This window comes from Nicotiana tomentosiformis, chromosome 2, assembly GCF_000390325.3.
Source record: "Nicotiana tomentosiformis chromosome 2, ASM39032v3, whole genome shotgun sequence".
Taxonomy (NCBI): Eukaryota; Viridiplantae; Streptophyta; class Magnoliopsida; order Solanales; family Solanaceae; genus Nicotiana; species Nicotiana tomentosiformis.
This window is the reverse complement of record NC_090813.1, coordinates 2366059-2385172: the sequence shown is the minus strand read 5'-3', so window position 1 is coordinate 2385172 and position 19114 is coordinate 2366059. Positions and strand designations below refer to the sequence as shown.

The window sequence follows — 19114 nt, the reverse complement described above, 5'->3', positions numbered from 1 at the left end:
TGTTCTAGCATATTATTTGCCTATGAGTAGTACCTCTCTCATGTGAAGAGGAGAAGCACAGATGCCCCAGTTAGGAGGTGTGAGAGGTTGACCTTGGTAGGTAGGAGGAGAGGTAGAGGTAGGCCAAAGAAGTATTGGGAGAGGTGATTAGGTAGGACTTGGCGTAACTAGAGCTTACTGAGGACATGACCCTTGATAGGAGGGTGTGGAGGTCGAGGATTAGGGTAGAAGACTAGTATGTAGTCAAGCGCTTTACTTTTTCTTTCTCATACCGGTAGCATTAGTGCTAGTATGGTATCCTTCTTATTCTTAGATTGCTATTACTACATATTGTTGAGTGCTATCTTTCACTTCGGTTTTCTTAATATCTCACTGTTGTTACTACTTGTTGCCACTGCTTCTTTTTATCTTTATCATCTTCTTTTTAGCCGATGATCTATCGGAAACAACCTCTCCGCCTTCCCAAGGTAGGGGTAACTGGTAAGGCTTGCGTACACACTACCCTCCCCAGACTCCAAGAATCCATTGGGTTTGTTGTTGTTGTAGTAGTAGCTCGCTCATGCATGTGTAGCTATCACTAATTCTCCTCTCGCTAATGAGGAGTAGAAGAAAACTGAAACATATATGTTGGGTAAGAAGAACATTGGTTTTTCAAATTGCCTTATTAAGTTTATTTTAATAAAGCAATCAAAGTCTGTTCCTTTAATTTTGTCTTGCATACTGCATAATGTTTTAGTAATTTGTTTTTTCTTTTTTCCATCTTAGATTCTATACATTGCAGTTTTCCATCTGGATGTCTAAGATGGTTGCATTTTGCATCTCAATTTCTTCTCTCAAATTGCAATTAAGTTGCAGTTAACTTTGTCAGAAATACTATAAAAGTTGAAAGAGAAAAATAGAACTGCTTGAGAATGTAGACAACAACAATACCAACCCATTAAAATCCCACCAGTGGAGTCTGGGGAGGGTAGAGTGTACACAGACTTTACCCCTACCCCAGAGGGGTAGAGAGGCTGTTTCCGGGAGACTCTCGGCCCTTTTAGCAAGCATATGAAAATCAGATAAAACCAATAGCATCAATGCCCTGATTCCAGAAAAGGAAAAAAGAGCAAAAAGGGCAATCATATAGATAATCGTTCTACTCGTTAGCTTTCTCCAGATACTTCTGCTTTTCTTCTTCAGTCACGAAAGCAGTGAGGGGAAAAGACTTTCCAATTCCTACAGAAGTCTTGAAGTAAACTTTATTCTGAGAAGGATCCTCAATGCTCATCTCAACTATTAGCACCCACAGAAATAGCTGCTTACTCTTAATTCCAGTCATTTTCTTCATCCTGTGTTTCTCCACGTAGGCAGTGACCTCGGTTGCATAGCTAACTAGAGCTTTTGTTGCGACGAAGTAATGCTTGAGAAGAGAGTTTCAAGTAATTTTTTTGCATTAATATGGATGTTTTTCCTTCCAAAGTTTGTTGTAATGTGACCATTGCTTTAATTGTTTCTTATACCAAGAAACGTTCACCGGACTAGATAACTGATTTTAACACCTTAAGAAAGAAATAAGAAGGCAGACCTAGAAAGCAACAGTGCAACTGAGCATTCTATGGCCGAGACTCATCCCTCTCTTCTTCCTAAGATTCCACCACACCCATCAAGAGCCAAGCTTCCCGCGTCCAAATCCCAGTAAAGTTCTCCAGCAACCGAGCCCTCACGCGCCCTCACGCGTCGCCAAATTGCCTGTTTTCCGGCGACATCTCAGCCACGTGCCGGTGTGTGGCTTTTTCCGGCGACTTTTTAATTTTTTTTCTTCAGATAGCCTCTTCTCGAGGTTTTTCCGAGCCTTCCCGTGCCAGTTTCACCAAATTCCGACGACATTTTCTTTTTCCGGCCATTAAACCCCAAATTCTGGCGATTGATTCCTTTGTTCAGTACGAGAAAACCTTCCTCCTTTCCTATATACTGTTTTCACCCACTGTGATTACTGTTATTCCAACTATAAAGGCTTTTTTCGGTCAGTTTTTTCGGGACAACCGCATTTAGAATATGGTGGATTGTACAGACTTTCTTCTCTCTAGATTCTAGAAAACTGGAAAACATGTCTTTTATCAAAGTTGTCTCTTGGAGAATATGGGGAAGATGCTATTGAAAGCTCGACGTAGGGCAGGAGCCACACTTCTCGCTGTCCGAGGAGCACACTCTCAGGCGCAAGGGTTTCTTGGAATCTAGTCTCATTGGGTCTTTCTCCAAATGGGTTGGTTCTCCAGAGGCTGTTAGGAACTGGGCAGCAAAGGCATGAAATGTCAAGGACGGGCTGAAAATATCACAACTGGGAGACACTCAATATCTCTTTCGTTTTGTTGACAAGTCTCAAGCTTCAGAAATTCTTGTAAGAGGAAACAGGTGGTTCGATGGGAACTTCTTAAATCTAGAAAGATGGGTGGAGCATGATGGGTGTCTTGACCCTTGCTTCACTGGCAAAACATTGGTGGTCAACATGGTGGGTATTCCGGTGCATCTTTGGTGTCTTGACCTATTCAAGACGATAGGGGAAATCTGCGGGGGTTTTATTGATGTCACTTGCAGTTTACATGATCTTTCGCGAGTGACGATTGTGGTAAGGAAAGGGGGCAGAATCCCTGTCTCCACTATGGTGGAAGATGGCTACTTGAGTTATAAGGTTTGGTTGAGCCCTGAATTTCGCCCTATCTTTATGCCTGTGATAGTGGCGGAAGAAAATGAAAGGTCAAATAGAAGGGAGGTGAGGGGAAATCAGTCTCTGAGGGGAAGGGAGGGCTCACCGGATCACTGGATTAAGCCGGAATCAGACGTTAGATCGAGAAAAGACGGGAGGTTTGCAACTGGGGGAGGAAGACAAAATTTTAACAGGAGGGGAAGACGTGAATGGGTTAGTGATGCGGGCTGGAAAGATAGAATGGGCCGATCCTCCTCTAATTATCATAGGGCCGGGCAAGTTTTCAGCAAATATAGGCCTGGGCTTCCTCACATGGGCCCAACAATTTTCCCCAATTCCATTAGAATTGATCCTAATGGGCCCAGATTATTTCAAACCGCGCATGATAAGGCAACTAAGCATATGGGAATAATCGTTCCTCCTCATTCTGGCCATAGTGCTTCACACAGTGGCACTCCTTCACCGAGCTCTAGTGACCTGTGTCCCTCTACGATGGCCGCTGCTGCAGGGGCAGAACTGGCTAAAGATGGTGCTGTTAATCCACAGCCCCCCGCCTCTGATGGACCCAGTTCCATCAACCCCTCACCTGCTCCTGGGCTTAGTTGTGCTGAGGTCACACATAAAGTTACTTCTTCTTCTAGGGAGATTGTTGAGCATGCCCCAATTGATGTTAGTGTCGGACCAGTACTTTCAGTTAATATGCCGCCAAGGGTTCCATGTTCTCTTCCTTCATGCTACCCTACTGATGGTTCTGGACATTCCTATAGCAACGAGGTATTAATTTCAGAGGTTGCTGCCCCTCAAGGAAATGGTGAGACCCTTTCGGAGGTTAAAACTCCTAGTGCTAGCAATGCTATGGTCTTGTATTCCTCTGGTAGTAGCAAGGAAAGGGTACATATAGAAGACGCCTGCCCAATTTCGTCATGGATTGGACGATGGGATATGTCTTTCTGGATGGAGGATAAACTATTAAACTTAGGGAAGTTTCTAGGTGTTTCTGTTGAAGGGAAGGAAGATAGGGTGTTAGAACTGTTGAGGGAGATTGAGCAACAATCTCTTTACGATGGTGCAGGGAGAGACTTGGGTAAAGTTGTTAAGTAAAATAACTTAGGAGATGTAGTGGTGTATCAGAGAAGGAGGCGAGTGTGTGACAGAGAGAAAGGGACCTCGGCTAGGGTGGGGTGGGGAAATTGGGGCTATTGTCGCTTATGGAAGTTAAGATCCTTTCATGGAATGTGAGGGTGATGAATGACCCAAACAAAAGGGCTATCATCAAAGTGGGAGTTAGGGAGTGGGGAACCAATCTAGTTTGTTTTCAGGAGACCAAAATGGAAGTCGGATGCGATCGTGAGAAGTGTCTGAGGAGGTAGTTGGGTGAAATATGACTGAGTCACAGCAACGGGAAGTGCTGGGGACATTCTACTTATGTGGGATGAAATAAGCTTGGAGGTTAAGTAGATTAGGAAGGGAGTTTTTTCTTTGGCAGCTCTCGTCAAAGATAGAGTGAGTGGGGTGGAGTGGGGATTTGGGGGAGTGTACGGGCCGGTAGGGGAAGGGTCCAAAGTGTCTTTCTGGGAGGAACTGGCCAATATTATGGGGGAATGGGATATTCCATAGGTTCTAGGGGGAGACTTTAACACTATTAGATTCCGGAGGAAAGATTAGGGTGTAGTGTGATTTCGAGGGCCATGGAGGAGTTTTCTGACTTCATCAATGATCACTTTCTCATTGACCTTCCTCTGTCAGGGGAAAGGTTTACTTGGGCCAGGGCGGAGGATTCCAACTCAAGGTCTAGAATTGATAGATTCCTGACATCTCCCTCATGGGATGAGCTGGGGCCGAATGCGTTGCAGATTCCTTTACCTAGGTTGACTTCAGATCATTTGCCTATTTTGCTAGATGGATGCAGAGGGAGGGGGTGCGTGCTCCCTTCCGATTCGAAAACATGTGGTTGAAGGTGCCAGGATTCGGTGACAAGGTGAAAGAATGGTGTACAAACTATGGGGTATCAGGGACACCTTCATACCGGCTTTCGAAGAAACTCAAATTGCTCAAGGGAGATATTATTAGGTGGAATAAGGAGGTTTTTGGGAGGGTAGAGGTTAAAATGAGGGAGCTTATGCATGAATTGGGGGATTTAGAAAGAGGGGAAGGGGCGAGGGAGTTAGACGAATCTGAGAAAGAGAGATTGGGGGAGGTTAAGAGTGAAATAGTCGAGTTAGCAATAGCTCAGGAGACTAGTTGGCGGCAAAAATCGAGGGCGCTCTGGCTAAAGGAGGGGAATTCGAATACCAAGTTTTTTCATAGGGTGGCGGTCGCAAATCGAAGGAGAAACTTCATAAAGTCCTTAGTTGTGGATGGGGTGAGGATTGAGGGAGATGAGGAAGTAAAAGGGGCGATAGTGGGATTTTATGAGAACTTATATAAAGAAGAAGTTAGTTGGAGGCCGACTTTGGGGGGAATAGAGTTCAACCATATAGGGGAGGGAGACAACGAGTGGTTAGAAAGGGTTTTCGAGGAGAAGGAGGTGCACGAGGCTGTGTCGTCTTATGCTGGTGATAAGGCCCCCGGGCCTGATGGTTTCTCCTTGGCTTTCTTTCAGATCTTTTGGGACACCATCAAGGGAGAGTTGATGGAAGCCATTGAATACTTCCATGCGAATGGTGTTTTCGAGAGAAATGCATCCTTTATTACTATTGTGCCTAAGAAAGAAGGTGCATCTTGTATCAGAGACTACATGCCTATTAGTCTCGTGGGGAGCATTTACAAGATTATTTCTAAAGTGCTTTCCAACAGATTTAAGAAGGTTCTTGACATGACTGTTTCGTCCTCCCAGAATGCGTTTGTGGAAGGTAGGCAGATCCTGGATGCTGCCTTGGTGGCAAATGAACTTGTAGACTCCAGAAGGAAAAATAGAGAACCCGGCTTACTATGCAAGTTAGATCTTGAGAAGGCTTTCGACCATGTCAATTGGGAGTTCCTGGACTTCATTATGATGCGGATGGGTTTTGGGGAAAGATGGAAGGGATGGATAAAGTTCTGCATTGCCTCAGTCAGATTCTCTGTCCTGGTTAATGGTAGCCCGTGTGGTTTCTTTGGCAGCTCCAGGGGTCTCAGGCAAGGTGACCCGCTATCCCCCATGTTATTCATTCTATTGATGGATGCTCTGAGCAAAATGATGGATCGTGCGGCGGGCGGCGGCTTCTTGAGAGGTTTCTCAGCTCCGACTGGGGTGCTCAGTGCCCGAAGAGTAGAAGAAAGATGACTATCATGTTTTATAATCTCATTGTTCTTCTGGATTTTTGATATGGTTTTAGCTTTTTGAAAGATGACATCAGTGAATATGGGCATTGGGTGAGACATGTTGAAGTGGGGTTAGTTGCAGTTAGACAAAAAAAAGCATTACGTTGTGTTGAACCATTCCGTGAAGCTCATTTTGAGTCCGCACTTAATACCTATCTGGGAAAAACCATCCATTTGCCTCCTGCGCTGCAAAATCCATTTAACTGTTCATCTGTTCTATCACTTGCTTCTTATCCATTATATTGTTGCAACCTTGTAATAAATTGGCATTTAAGAAAATTAACTATTTGTCACTCGCTCATCATTTGGCCGTTGTTAACAATTTGTTCTTGGTGTCTTTTGTAGGTTAAATCAAAACTTGAAATTCTTGGCTCTTATGCTGATGCTACTGAAGGACTAATAATACACGGATGGATAACGAAGATTGAAAACCACGGTTGCTTTGTCCGCTTTTACAATGGAGTACAAGGATTTGCCCCTAGGTTACTCCCTTGCAATTCACCCTCCAAACTAAATGCCAATACCTATCTGTATATCTGTATTTTTGTTATTTTATAATGTGTGGTATCACATTGACTTTAGGCTTTTCTTTTCACTTCTGATCTGATTATGTTTCTGTAAACGTTAGTACTTTTATTTCATTCTGTTCCTTCATCAGTTAATCATTTTTACATCTCTGAGAGGATTAAATGTGTATTACCTATATTTTCCAGACTTCTTCTTTCTCTTCTGAGTTATGAGTTTGCTTTACCAATTCTATGGATGTGGACTGATATAATGGCAAGTAGAATATATTCTAGATTAGCTTTAAGAATCTCTTTTCAGAATTGAACTCTGTTATTATCTGTATGAGATTACATAATTGCTTTGTAATGGAAAGTTGAATATACTTGTGTGGATTAGCTATAATCTAATATGTTATTATTTGTATGAGATTACTGAATTGCTATTATCCGATAAAACATTTAGAGTATCAGGAAGAGTGCAATAGAAGTTTACTGAAGTAGTGAAGTGTTGCAAATTGCCTTTGCATCAGCGCTGCTCGTGTTTTCATAATTTCTTCAAATATGTGCTCTTAGACTATCTTTTGCGGATGTTAACTTTTTCATTGAAGGAAAATTTTATTATTATTCTTCTTTGCGTTCTGACAGATTGAAATAAGACTTAATGTAAATTAAAATGAATTGGATGATCAAAAAATGATTTTAAGATCAGGGTAAAGGCTACATATGATCTGAGATTTGTCAGTATATTTGGCTCTGTATGTCAATTTATATTCTGCAGCGTCTTATTGGAACTGATGCTTCCATTTATATCCAGATCTGAACTTGGACTAGATCCGTGCTGTGAGATAAGTTCCATGTATCACGTTGAACAAGTGGTGAAATGTAGAGTTACCAGTTCTAATCCGGCTTCACGGCGTATTAACCTCAGTTTGACAACAACACCCTCAAGGTTTGTTTCTTTTTTGTCTTCGTTAGAAGTTGCTTTAATAATGTAAAAAGAATTCATTTCTAACATGCTCTTGAAACTATTTTTATAAAACCGTAACTCCAGTCTAAATATTTTTTCTTATTCCTCTAATGAGCTTCCGTTAGAAGAACAAGTTATGTAGGAATCCTTTTTCATTTCTATTGATGATCACTCTCAAGCGATTGAAGAAACAGCTGAATATTTTTCATAATGAGGGGATCAACTTTTCATATGCTTAAATATATGGAGTTCTTGTATTCCAGTAATGATATCGTGCCTGAAAAGTGTTCCTTCAAATGTGTTGCAAGGATGTCAGCAATCTTCTTTAATAAATGGACTTTATGTGACAGTATGTTGCTATTGTTATTGGATGTAAATTTTGTGGATCTTCAATACATGGATGTATTGAAATTAATATTTTTTGCAGCTTTTTTACTTTCTTCATGGTGGTTTGTTAGAGTGTTGGTGTCTCTTGAATCATTGACATCTTTAGACTGAAACATTTATGTGACTTTCAAGATTTTCTTCACGAAACCACTTTATTGCCATATTGATCAAATATGCATGTCTCTTTGCCCTGTACTCATACGGCTTTATTTTTGAGGTTGCATTTTCTGGATTGCATTTTTTTTATTAAATAAATGATTCTTCCATTTATTTGAATGCTAATGCTAGGGTATCTAGCAATGAACTGGTCAAACCAGGAAAGGTTGTTTCTGGAGTGGTTGAGCGAGTAACTGCCGATGCAGTTGTCATAGATGTTACTGCTCAGGGTCATTTTAAGGGCACAATCTCTCCTCAACACTTGGCTGATCACACTGGTGAATGTTATGCAATTGAATCCTTTTTCCTCCCTCAATTGCTTTTACAGTTTGCCCTTTTTTATGTCCTTGTGCACTATATGCATCAATTAGGCGTTTAATATTCTTGTTTTTGCCACTTTGCAAGGCCATGCTGAGTTGATGAAGTCTGCCTTGAGGCCTGGGTATGAGTTTGATCAGCTTTTGGTTCTTGGTACTTTTTCTATCCTACATCCAGCTGTATTCAGTTATCTCTACAGTTAATTTCTGCTCATTTCCCACCATTTGTTTCATAGCTCACTGCTCACTTGTCCAGTAATTTTGTCTTTTATTTGTTGGATAGACATATAGCTTATAGTTTTTCTGACAAGAGGCCAAAGTTGTAGTGTTCCTGAATAATAATAGCAAAAAGATGGTGTCTTGTTAATCTAGATAAGGCATGTCATTGAGAAATTAATGAAATTCATTATGTTAAGGAAAACTTATCAATGGTGCAGTATGAAACTGAAAAAACAAAAGAGGGTGCAAAGCTTTCTAGCTCTAGGTTTTCTAGTTGCATGCTACAAAGTCAAAGTATTGAATACTAATTTAACCAAGACTGCTGTAGATGTTGGAGATATCCATTATAATACCTTATATTAATGCTGCAGTCGACTTTGTATCCTCTGGACTTGTTATTTGTTCTTGTTCTTATGTGATTCTTCTGTAGATTAACCAACTGCGACTGATAGACTAACCTGTGGTTTTTCTATATTCTTTTAGTTTTTCGGGCTGCATGAGAGAGAGAGAGAGAGAGAGTATTTAAACACGTGCACTGACTAGATATTTGTCTGGATCTTTGATGTTTGTAGATGTTGAGGGCAGCAATTTAATACTCTCTGCAAAACATTCTCTTGCGACCTCAGCTCAGCAGCTTCCGCTGGATGTTAGTCAAGTCCATCTTAACTCTGTGCTGCATGTAAGAAACTTACTTCCTAGTTTCTGAGTTTCTTTCATCCCTCCCTTCTAGGTGAGTTAGGTAACTGTTTATAATCCAAATGGCAAGGAACTGAGGCATATTTTTTTCTTTGTTTTACTCCTCTTATGGGTGGGCGTGGTTCTTGCAAATTGTGATTGTTCATGACTGAAGAGGTCACAACAAATAAAGTTAAAAGGATCTTTTGAAACCCCCAAAGCACTAGTAGTTGAAGTTAATTTATTAACTATGATGTTATTACTTTCTGGTAATTCCACTTCTCGATAACCACAGCATGTATCTTTTTATCCAGGGGTATATTTGTAATATAATTGAAAGTGGTGTCTTCATTCGCTACCTCGGGCGTTTGACTGGTTTTTCTCCAAGAAACAGGGTATATACTTCTTGCAGTAAATCTACTACCTTCATAATTGTCTATTTTATTTGGATGAAGTGCATTATATGATCAATAAAAATCGCTGATTCATCATCGTTTTTCGTGAAGGCTACTGATGACAGAAGATCTAGTCTTTCTGAAGTTTACCAGATTGGACAGTCTGTCCGCTCTAACGTAGTTGATGTAGGTCAACCGTTTGGTAAAATGAAGCTTTGGTATGTTATGTTTTTGCGATTCCCATTGAAATTTAGGTTCTTCCCTTCTCTCTCTCATTCAGGTTAGCAGTGAAACAAATCGAATTACAGTTTCTTTGAAGCAGTCGTCCTGCTCTTCAACTGATGCATCCTTTATTCAAGAATACTTCCTTGTGGAGGAGAAGGTAATTACTGACAATGAATTCCATATTGCCGAACAACTCTTCTGATCACGACTGGCAAAAAATCCCTGTTTGCTTGTCAGACACATCGATTATTCTATGTCTCTTTACACATGTAATCACTTGGTAGGAAAATGAACTATCAGAACAATTGTCAGAAGAAGAAAAGTAAAAAAAGAACTATCAGAACAAAGAAACATTTTGGAAATCTGTAGGAAAATCTTCTTCAGTATAGGTCTGTGTACATGGAAATGCTCCTTTATTACTGTATAGGCCTTGTGCAGGCAGATTTTCTGTCCTTAGTCGAGACTTTTCCCGTTTGATTTATCTTCTCTTCTTATTCTTGGTTGTGTCCATTTGGAATGGAAAGAAAAATATCACGTGCTCTTATGATTTGGCTGTTTTGACTTGAAACTTCTGGAAGTACCATAAATCTTCTGCTTTGTAGCTTTTGACTTGAATGATCAAGTCTGTTGCGGTCTTAGCTCCTCTGTTTTCTCATTTATTAACCTTTACAACTTTCAAGAGCATGAATTCCAGCCTTGGGTCTAGAATAGGTGGGGCTTGTATGTGTATTATCTCCTGCTTACAGAGAAGAATGTGCAAACTGAGTCAAGATTAAAATAAAAAAATCCTGTGTGCTAAGGTCATGCATTGGAGTCTCTAGTCTCATCATTGTTCCCTGTCAGTAGGAATGTTTGTATTTCTTGGGTATCACAAAGATACACTTCTACTCGTAATTATAAGTAATCTATGCCAATTTACAAGTTTCAAGTATTCAAATTCGTTGAGCAATTCATGCTTAAAGAATCAGGTAATGTTTTCTTTTGTAGTACAAATATGAGATACCAACTATTGGATCTCTGTGCTCAATCAGACCTTGTTATATTAAAGGGGATGTAGGGACACTCTTTTCTCTTAACATCTATATCATTTTGATTGGATCTTTATTCATCTTTCACTGCTATCAGATTGCAAAGCTGCAGTCGGTGGACTCTGGAAGTTCTGACTTAAGATGGGTGGAAGAATTCAATCTTGGTAGCACTGTGAAGGGAAAAGTTCATGAAATAAAGGAATTTGGTGTTGTAGTAAGCTTTCAGAAATATGATGATGTTTTTGGTTTTATCTCCCACTATCAGTGTAAGTCCCTGTGAAACATTGAATAACCGGTTATTATTTGTTGCCCTGAGAACCAATACTAAGTATATGAGATTCTTTGCAGTAGGTGGAATCTCTGTGGAAACTGGCTCAAGTATTCGAACCACGGTACTTGATGTTTCCAAGATAGAACGCCTAGTGGATCTGTCTTTGAAGCCAGCTTTTGTGAATAAATCAAAGAAAGAGACCACTAATAATCAAGCCCAGAAGGTCATTCTTGAAATTGCTATTTCATTGTTGTGCTGTAATGTTCATTCTCTCAGTTTTGTTTGCCTCATTAAGGATATTTTAAAGAAAAATAATAGCTTCTTGCTTTCATACTAATTTTTTTGATAACGGAGAAATACCAAGGGCTAGTGGCGGACGGTTCGAAACTCAGTTTATAATGGATTTGCCCCTCTACCCTTTTCTACTTAAATACCAGGCTTTTGTCTGCAACACCGTTTGAACCGCGATGTGCGGCTAACCCACACATCACAAGTTTTACCGGTTACCACTTGTCCAAAGCCTTCGGGGGCTGCTCTCATACTACTACTTAGAAGAAAAACTATTAATTTTGTGTATGCAATCTTTTTATCTTGCATCTATATTGGTTGTGTTAGTTTACAGATATGTATAGTGTAGTCTTGTCCCACGTTGGAAGAGGAGTAATATCTCCTTGTAGTGTATAGCTATAAATAGGGACCTCTTGTATTGTATTGTATTTATGATCCTATATCAATAACATATTTTCTCCCATGCCTTTTCGCATGGTATCAGAGCATTAGTGAGAAAAGATTGATGTGCGTCATTCCATCGTTAATCGGGAAGAAAGAACTTAGTCATCCTGCAATTTTTCCGGTGACCTAAGGCTTGTCTAAGTGAAAGTCACTTTCTGTCGGTGTTTTGCTAAACCAACACCACCACGAGGTAGATCACCCTCCGACGCCCAACCCCTGAAATTTTATCTGGCAGAAAAGCCACCACGCTCCTCCACGCGCCGGCAACAACTTTTCCGGCGAGGGTTCCGGCCATTTTTTCGCGAAGCTTCTTCAGGACAGTGTGCTCTTCTCAAAATTTCGAGCCTACCCATCTAATTCAAATCAAATTCCGACCACTTTAATATATTTTCCGGCGTGAACAGTGACCTTTCATGGCTATTTTTTTTTAAAACATTTCTTCAGGACAACTTGCTCGCAAAGGAATTCCGATTCTATCCATCCTGGTTACAACAAATTCCGACAACAGTGTTTCCGGCACAGAACAATGTTCTGTTTCCTGCTGTAAACAGTGTTTTTCAAGCTATTTCTTCAGGTTTCTCACAAGAGTTACTTATTTTCACTATTTCAAGTTAACCCTACTACTACAAATTGTAGCGACATGGGAACCGATGCTTTGAATAGTCGGATGGTTTCTTTAGCAGAGTATATTGAGTTCCTTCAGTATAAAGCATGTAAGCAGACATCTTCTGAGATAGCTTCTGTTGTTCAAACAGGTAATAGCGTGACTTGTTTCTCCCAATCTTCGTCCTCTAAGTCTTGGGTCATTGATTCATGTGCATCAGATCATATTTCTGGTAACAAATCTCTTTTCACTACTATTTCGTATTCTCAATCTCTTCCAAAAGTCACAATGGCCAATGGGTCTCAAACCATGGCAACTGCAATAGATCAAGCAAGCCCACTTCCTTCCTTACCTTTAGATTCAGTCCTTTATGTTCCCAATAGTCCTTTTAATCTCATAGTTGTTAGTCGCTTAGTCAAATCACTTAAATGCGCTGTTTTATTTCTTGATGACCATGTTTTTATACAGGAACGCAGTACGGGGCGGATCATTGGTACCGGGCATGAATCAAACAGACTTTATTACCTTATCCTTGCTAAATCACATGGACTCACATCTTGTCTTTCTTCTACAACTTGTCTTGTTACTGATTCACCAGATTTATTACATAAACGGTTGGGACATCCCAGTTTGTCAAAATTTCAGAAAATGATATCTGGTTTATCTGACTTGTCAGCTCTAGAGTGTGAGTCATGTCAGCTCGGTAAGCATACCCGCTCCCATTTCCCTTGGCGTTTTGATAATCGAGCAGAGTCACATTTTACTTTAGTCCATTCAGATGTTTGGGGTCCTAGTCGGATGTTTGACATCTTCAGCTATCCAGAACCAAGTTCCATTCTCTGTCATGTTTCCCCACTTACCTTTGTTCTTTCTTCCACCCCGTATCTTTGGAAGTACTTGTTTTGTCCATAACCTTACTCCAGGAATAGATAAGTTAGCTCCTCGTGCTCTTAAGTGTGTATTTCTTGGTTTCTCGAGAACACAAAAGGGGTATCGATGCTACTCTCCTGACCTCCAGCGGTACCCTATATCCGTTGATGTTACCTTCTTTGAAACCCAATCATACTTCACTGGTTCAGGTCATCACTTAGATATTCAGTCACTCCAGCTCCACCACCTACAACTCTAGTTGTAGCTCCACCACCTATAGCTCCAGTTCCACCACCTACAGCTTCGGTTGTAGCTCCACCACCTATTGCTCCAATTCCACCACCTACAGCTCCGGTTGTAGCTCCACCACCTATGGCTCTAGTTCCTCCACTTAATCCAGTTCAACCTTCTGCAGCTCCACCACTCTTAACTTATCATCGCCGTCCACATCCAGCATCGGGCCTAGGTGATTCACGCCCCACATCAGATTCTGCACCTACTGCGGACTTGTCTCCTCTTAGTCAACCAATTGCACTCCGCAAAGGTGTACGATCCACACTTAATTCTAATCCCCACTATGTCGGTTTAAGTTATCATCGTCTGTCGTCACCTCATTATGCTTTTATATCTTCTTTGCCCATTGTTTCTATCCCTAAGTCTACAAGTGAGGCGCTATCTCATCCAGGATGGCGACATGTTATGATTGACGAGATGTCTGCTTTACATGCGAGTGACACTTGGGAGCTTGTTCGTCTTCCTGCAGGTAAGTCTACTGTTGGTTGTCGTTGGGTTTATGCAGTCAAAGTCGGCCCGGATGGCCAGGTTGATCGTCTTAAGGCTCGTCTTGTTGCAAAAGGATATACTCAAATTTTTGGGCTTGATTATAGTGATACTTTCTCTCGTGGCTAAAGTAGCATTTGTTCGTCTCTTTTTGTTCATGGTTGTTGTACGTCATTGGCCTCTTTATCAGTTAGACATTAAGAATGCTTTTCTCCACGGTGATTTTGAGGAAGAAGTTTATATTAGCAACCACCTGGTTTTGTTGCTCCGGGGGAGTTTAATGGTTGTGTGTGCAGATTGCGCAGGTCACTATATGGTTTGAAACAGTCCCTTCGAGCTTGGTTTGGTAAGTTCAGCACAATTATTCCGGAGTTCGGCATGACTCGTAGTGAGGCTGATCACTCTGTGTTTTATCGACATTCTGCTCCTAATCTGTGTATTTATCTAGTGATTTATGTTGATGATATGGTTATTACTGGTAATGATCAGGATGGTATTACTAATCTGAAGCAACATCTCTTTCAGCACATCCAGACTAAGGATCTGGGCAGATTGAAATATTTTTTAGGTATTGAGGTCGCTCTGTCTAGCTCAGGTATTGTTATTTCACAGCGGAAGTATGCCTTAGATATTTTTTAGGAGACTGGAATAATGTGTTGTAGACCTATTGACTCTCCTATGGATCTGAATGCTAAGCTTCTGCCTGGATAGGGGGAGCCTCTTAGAGACCCTACGAGATATAGGAGGTTGGTTGGCAAATTGAATTACCTCACAATGACTAGACCTGACATTTCTTTTCCGGTGAGTGTTGTAAGTCAGTTTATGGATTCTCCTTGTGATAGTCACTGGGCTGCAGTTCGCATTCTTCGGTATATAAAGTCAGCTCCAGGCAAATGATTATTATTCGAGGATCAAGGCCACGAGCAGATTGTTGGGTACACAGATGCTGATTGGGCAGGATCACCTTTTGATAGACGTTCTATGTCTGAATATTGTGTTCTAGTAGGAGATAATTTGGTCTCGTGGAAGAGCAAGAAACAGAATGTAGTTGCTCGATCTAGCGCCGAAGCCGAATATCGGGCCATGGCTACGGCGACGTGTGAGTTAGTTTGGGTCAAGCAGTTGCTCAAGAAGTTAAAGTTCGGAGAAATCAACAAGATGGAACTAGTGTGTGATAACCAAGCTGCTCTTCGTATTGCGTCAAATCCGGTGTTCCATGAGAGGACTAAACACATTGAGATCGACCGTCACTTTGTCAGAGAAAAAATACTTTCGGGAGATATTGTTACAAAGTTTGTAAAGTCGAATGATCAACTAGCAGATATTTTCACTAAGGCTCTTACTGGTTGTCGTATTAGTTACATGTGTAACAAGCTCGGTACATATGATGTGTATGCACCGGCTTGAGGGGGAGTGTTAGTTTACAGATATGTATAGTGTAGTCTTGTCCCATATTAGAAGAGGAGTAATATCTTCTTGTAGTGTATAGCTATAAATAGAGACTTCTTGTATTGTATTTATGATCCAATATCAATAACATATTTTCTCCCGTGCCTTCTCACAGGTTGCACTACATTTCTTTTTCTCTTTCATGTATCTGATTACTTTCCCTTCATAAACAGAAACGCAAGAGGGAAGCACTTGGGGAATTGGAAGTAAATCAAACTGTAAATGCAGTTGTGGAGATTGTTAAAGAAAATTACTTGGCAAGTCTTTTCAGTTTTTTGTTGTAATTTTTTTGACTCTATCCATACTGTTTAGGCATGCTTAACCATTTCTGTTAACCAGGTGGTTTCACTACCATCATATAATAACACTCTTGGATATGCATCACGAGCTGATTACAACACTCAAAATCTACCCCCTAAATCATTTGCCAATGGAGAGAGGTAACAATCCGGATAATTTCCATTGTATTTTTTTAATTGTGTTTTCATTGTCAGTTACTTTATGATGTCTAGCTGCAGCTAAAACAGATTGTCATTTCATTTATTGGTTTTTACCATTTAGTGGTTTTGCTGATGTTTGGAATATAATGTACTCGAGTTGACAATGAAATTGATGTTTACGAATTCTAAAGGAAAAGCAAATGAGATGTGCATTAAATCATGGTCTAAATGCTGTGATTTGACATCTTCCAAGAGGTAGTATCACTAGACTTGGGAAGGAAGTAAGAGAAAATCAGGAAGTTCAGAGAGTAAAACTTGCATCGACGTGGTTGTAGTTTATGCTTTTTGAATAGCAAATGGGTGAATGAGGTAGTATGATCAAAGGAAAAATGTATGTTGAAGAATCTTCTAGTATGGTTCAAGGGAAATGTGCCATCTTGATAAAGTCGAGGGAATTTAGATATAGGAGTTACCATCTTGGGGTGCGGCCCTTCCCCGAATCCTGCGTGAATGTGAGATGCTTTGTGCACCGGGCTGCCCTTTCATCCTAGTATGATATGTGCGCATATACTATGGCTAGCTGATATGTGAATGGAAGAATATATAAGAGAAAGCTACCATGGAATCTGAATCACTTGTGATATAGGAACGTCAGGAGCGTACACCTCTTTCTATGTAGTATTTTAATATTAGGGGATTTCGGTTGTTAAGTCAAGGCTCAAGAATTATTAATTTAATCACGGGACAATAAAATTAGAATGACTTATGTGGAAACTAGTTGGGTGAAAGGGGGGGAAATTCTCTACAGCTACAAGTTGTTGCTAAGAATTTCCTCTCCATAAGGCTGTGGAAGAACGTACTGTTCTTGCTTCAATAATGTACTCATGTCTCCGGCTTCATGCTATTTTGCTTTCTATTCTATGGATAGCTAAAGTAATTCATATGTATTTAATGCATGCTATTGTGGTTTCTAGTTAGTAATATTTTTATTTATTTTTTCCTAGATTGTAATTCATTTTTCTTTTAATGTAGTGTCATTGCCACTGTTATGGCCACTCCCTCTCCTTCAACAAGTGGGAGATTGCTGCTGCTGCTTAAATCTATTAGTGAAGCTATTGAAACGTCGAGTTCCAAGAGGGCTAAAAAGAAATCTAGTTATAATGCTGGATCGCTGGTTCAGGCGGAGGTATGGATATCGTCCCTGGTAGTAGTTACTCTTACTGCATGCAAGATTGAGATCATAAATTAGCTAGGGATTATATCTTGTCTTTTCGATTAACTGCAGATTACTGAAATAAGGCCACTTGAATTGAGACTCAAATTTGGGTCCGGTTTCCATGGGAGGGTCCACATAACAGAGGTGAGCCACTACTTGATGACTTGTTCTCAACTGATTACATAAGGGGTCTTTTGGTTGCCGGTTACAAAAATGAGGAAAAATAATCTCCACATAAAATCTAGCATAAGTTATACAATGTTTGGTTGGTTTTTTCTCTTTTCCACATTAAACATAGCATTGCTAATACAATGTTTGGTTTATGTTTTTCTTTTCCATAACTAATACATGTATAAGTTATGAGGGGAATCTATGTATTATTTTATGCAGGGTAGAAGATGGAATAACTAATAAATGTATTAGTAATACTTGGATTAAAACACAAAATGACAAGAATACCCTCTATTCAAACTTTTTTTTTTGGTTTAAAAAACATATTTATAATATGCTAACAATGTTAATAGAATAAACTAGACAAATAATTAATAATACTGACAGTACATTTCTATATTACTAATCCTTACATAAGGTAATTTCCGTATAACTAATCCCCGCATTACTAATTCTTGTGTAATTAAACTCTGATAACTAGTCCATGTATAACTAATCCCTGCATAATTAATCTCTGCATAACTCGTGTTTGAACCAAAGACCCCTTAATAGAGATCTTACCCTTCTCGAAAGAAAAGGAAAGAATAAAAGAATAGTAGGAAAAGAAAAAAAACATAATTTGATTTTCAGTGTTTCTAAACTTGTGGTTTTTAATTTCTTGATGACTTGATGAATAGGCATCAGATGACAATCATGCTGAAGCTCCATTTAGTAACTTCAGATTTGGGCAGACTCTTACTGCAAGGATTATTTCAAAGTCCAATATGTCAGAAAGTATTAAGAGAGGCTATCAGTGGGAGCTATCCATTAAACCATCCACACTTGCAGGTGAAATGATAACATGGCCACGTATGGCATGAGACCTTTTTTTTATACTGACTATGACTTCATATGAATTTCATCCACTTATGCTTGTCTTCTACCTCATCCAATTTGGACATATTTGCATTCTTCTTGTTAGATCAAATCCATAGACATGGGCGAAGCTAGAGACCGAGGAGCGGTTCGGCCGAACCCAGTAACTTTGGTCCAAACTCTATATTTGTCTTAAGAAATTCATTTAATATGTTCAGATTATTAATTCATAACACAATAACTTAAAAGGGCTAAAATCCTGAACCCAGAAACTTCAGATTCTGGCTCCGCCTCTGTCCATAGATTGTCAAACTTTACCTTTTGACTGTTAAACTCCAGATGGTACCTTATCAAAAAAATATACTGAAATCTGTATTATGTGACATATTACTAGAAGGTTTGTTAACTTATTTTTGTTACTTTGTAAGCTCCACAAGCCCAATATGTGTAGTAGGACCTATATTTTACCCAATCCTTGTGTCTTTGCGCGTGTTGCTTATTCTTATGTTACTGACACCAAAAAGTCTCGTGATTTTATCCTTTGCTATATACAGGATATGTCGGGCCATTCTTTGACTGGGCTATTGTTCCCTTTCTTATATATTTGTGGTTGGCGCATATATGCATGATGCTGAGAGCTCTTAACTTTTATTCAATAAATCACATTCATTGTTTACATGAGTTTATGGCTACAAATGTTGACTTGCTAAGATTTAAAAATCTTGGCTTTCTTTGGTTACCTTTCTCAAACAAAAAAAAATTGGCTTTCAATGGTCAGGGTAGATGCAGAAAAGCTTATTTTTATCCCGTTCAAAGAAATACAAACTAAAATAAATCTTATGAACCAGGGGTTGTTCTAAGA

At 39.8% G+C, this 19114-nt stretch overlaps 1 protein-coding gene across 2 annotated transcripts in view; it reads left to right on the top strand.

The window, feature by feature from the left end:
- LOC104114975 (rRNA biogenesis protein RRP5) overlaps window positions 1-19114 on the top strand; it is a 53384-nt gene that overhangs the window by 26630 nt on the left and 7640 nt on the right. The window contains exons 14-28 of one of the 2 annotated variants that reach the window (XM_070194904.1): window positions 6335-6471; window positions 7310-7444; window positions 8138-8283; window positions 8411-8476; window positions 9114-9220; window positions 9531-9611; window positions 9723-9797; window positions 9892-9993; window positions 10962-11130; window positions 11213-11358; window positions 15744-15827; window positions 15910-16010; window positions 17043-17196; window positions 17296-17370; window positions 18075-18246. In XM_070194904.1, the coding sequence (XP_070051005.1) occupies window positions 6335-6471; window positions 7310-7444; window positions 8138-8283; window positions 8411-8476; window positions 9114-9220; window positions 9531-9611; window positions 9723-9797; window positions 9892-9993; window positions 10962-11130; window positions 11213-11358; window positions 15744-15827; window positions 15910-16010; window positions 17043-17196; window positions 17296-17370; window positions 18075-18246 (1750 nt within the window). The remainder of the gene's footprint in view (window positions 1-6334; window positions 6472-7309; window positions 7445-8137; window positions 8284-8410; window positions 8477-9113; window positions 9221-9530; window positions 9612-9722; window positions 9798-9891; window positions 9994-10961; window positions 11131-11212; window positions 11359-15743; window positions 15828-15909; window positions 16011-17042; window positions 17197-17295; window positions 17371-18074; window positions 18247-19114) is intronic. The other variant, XM_070194905.1, reaches the window with a different exon arrangement.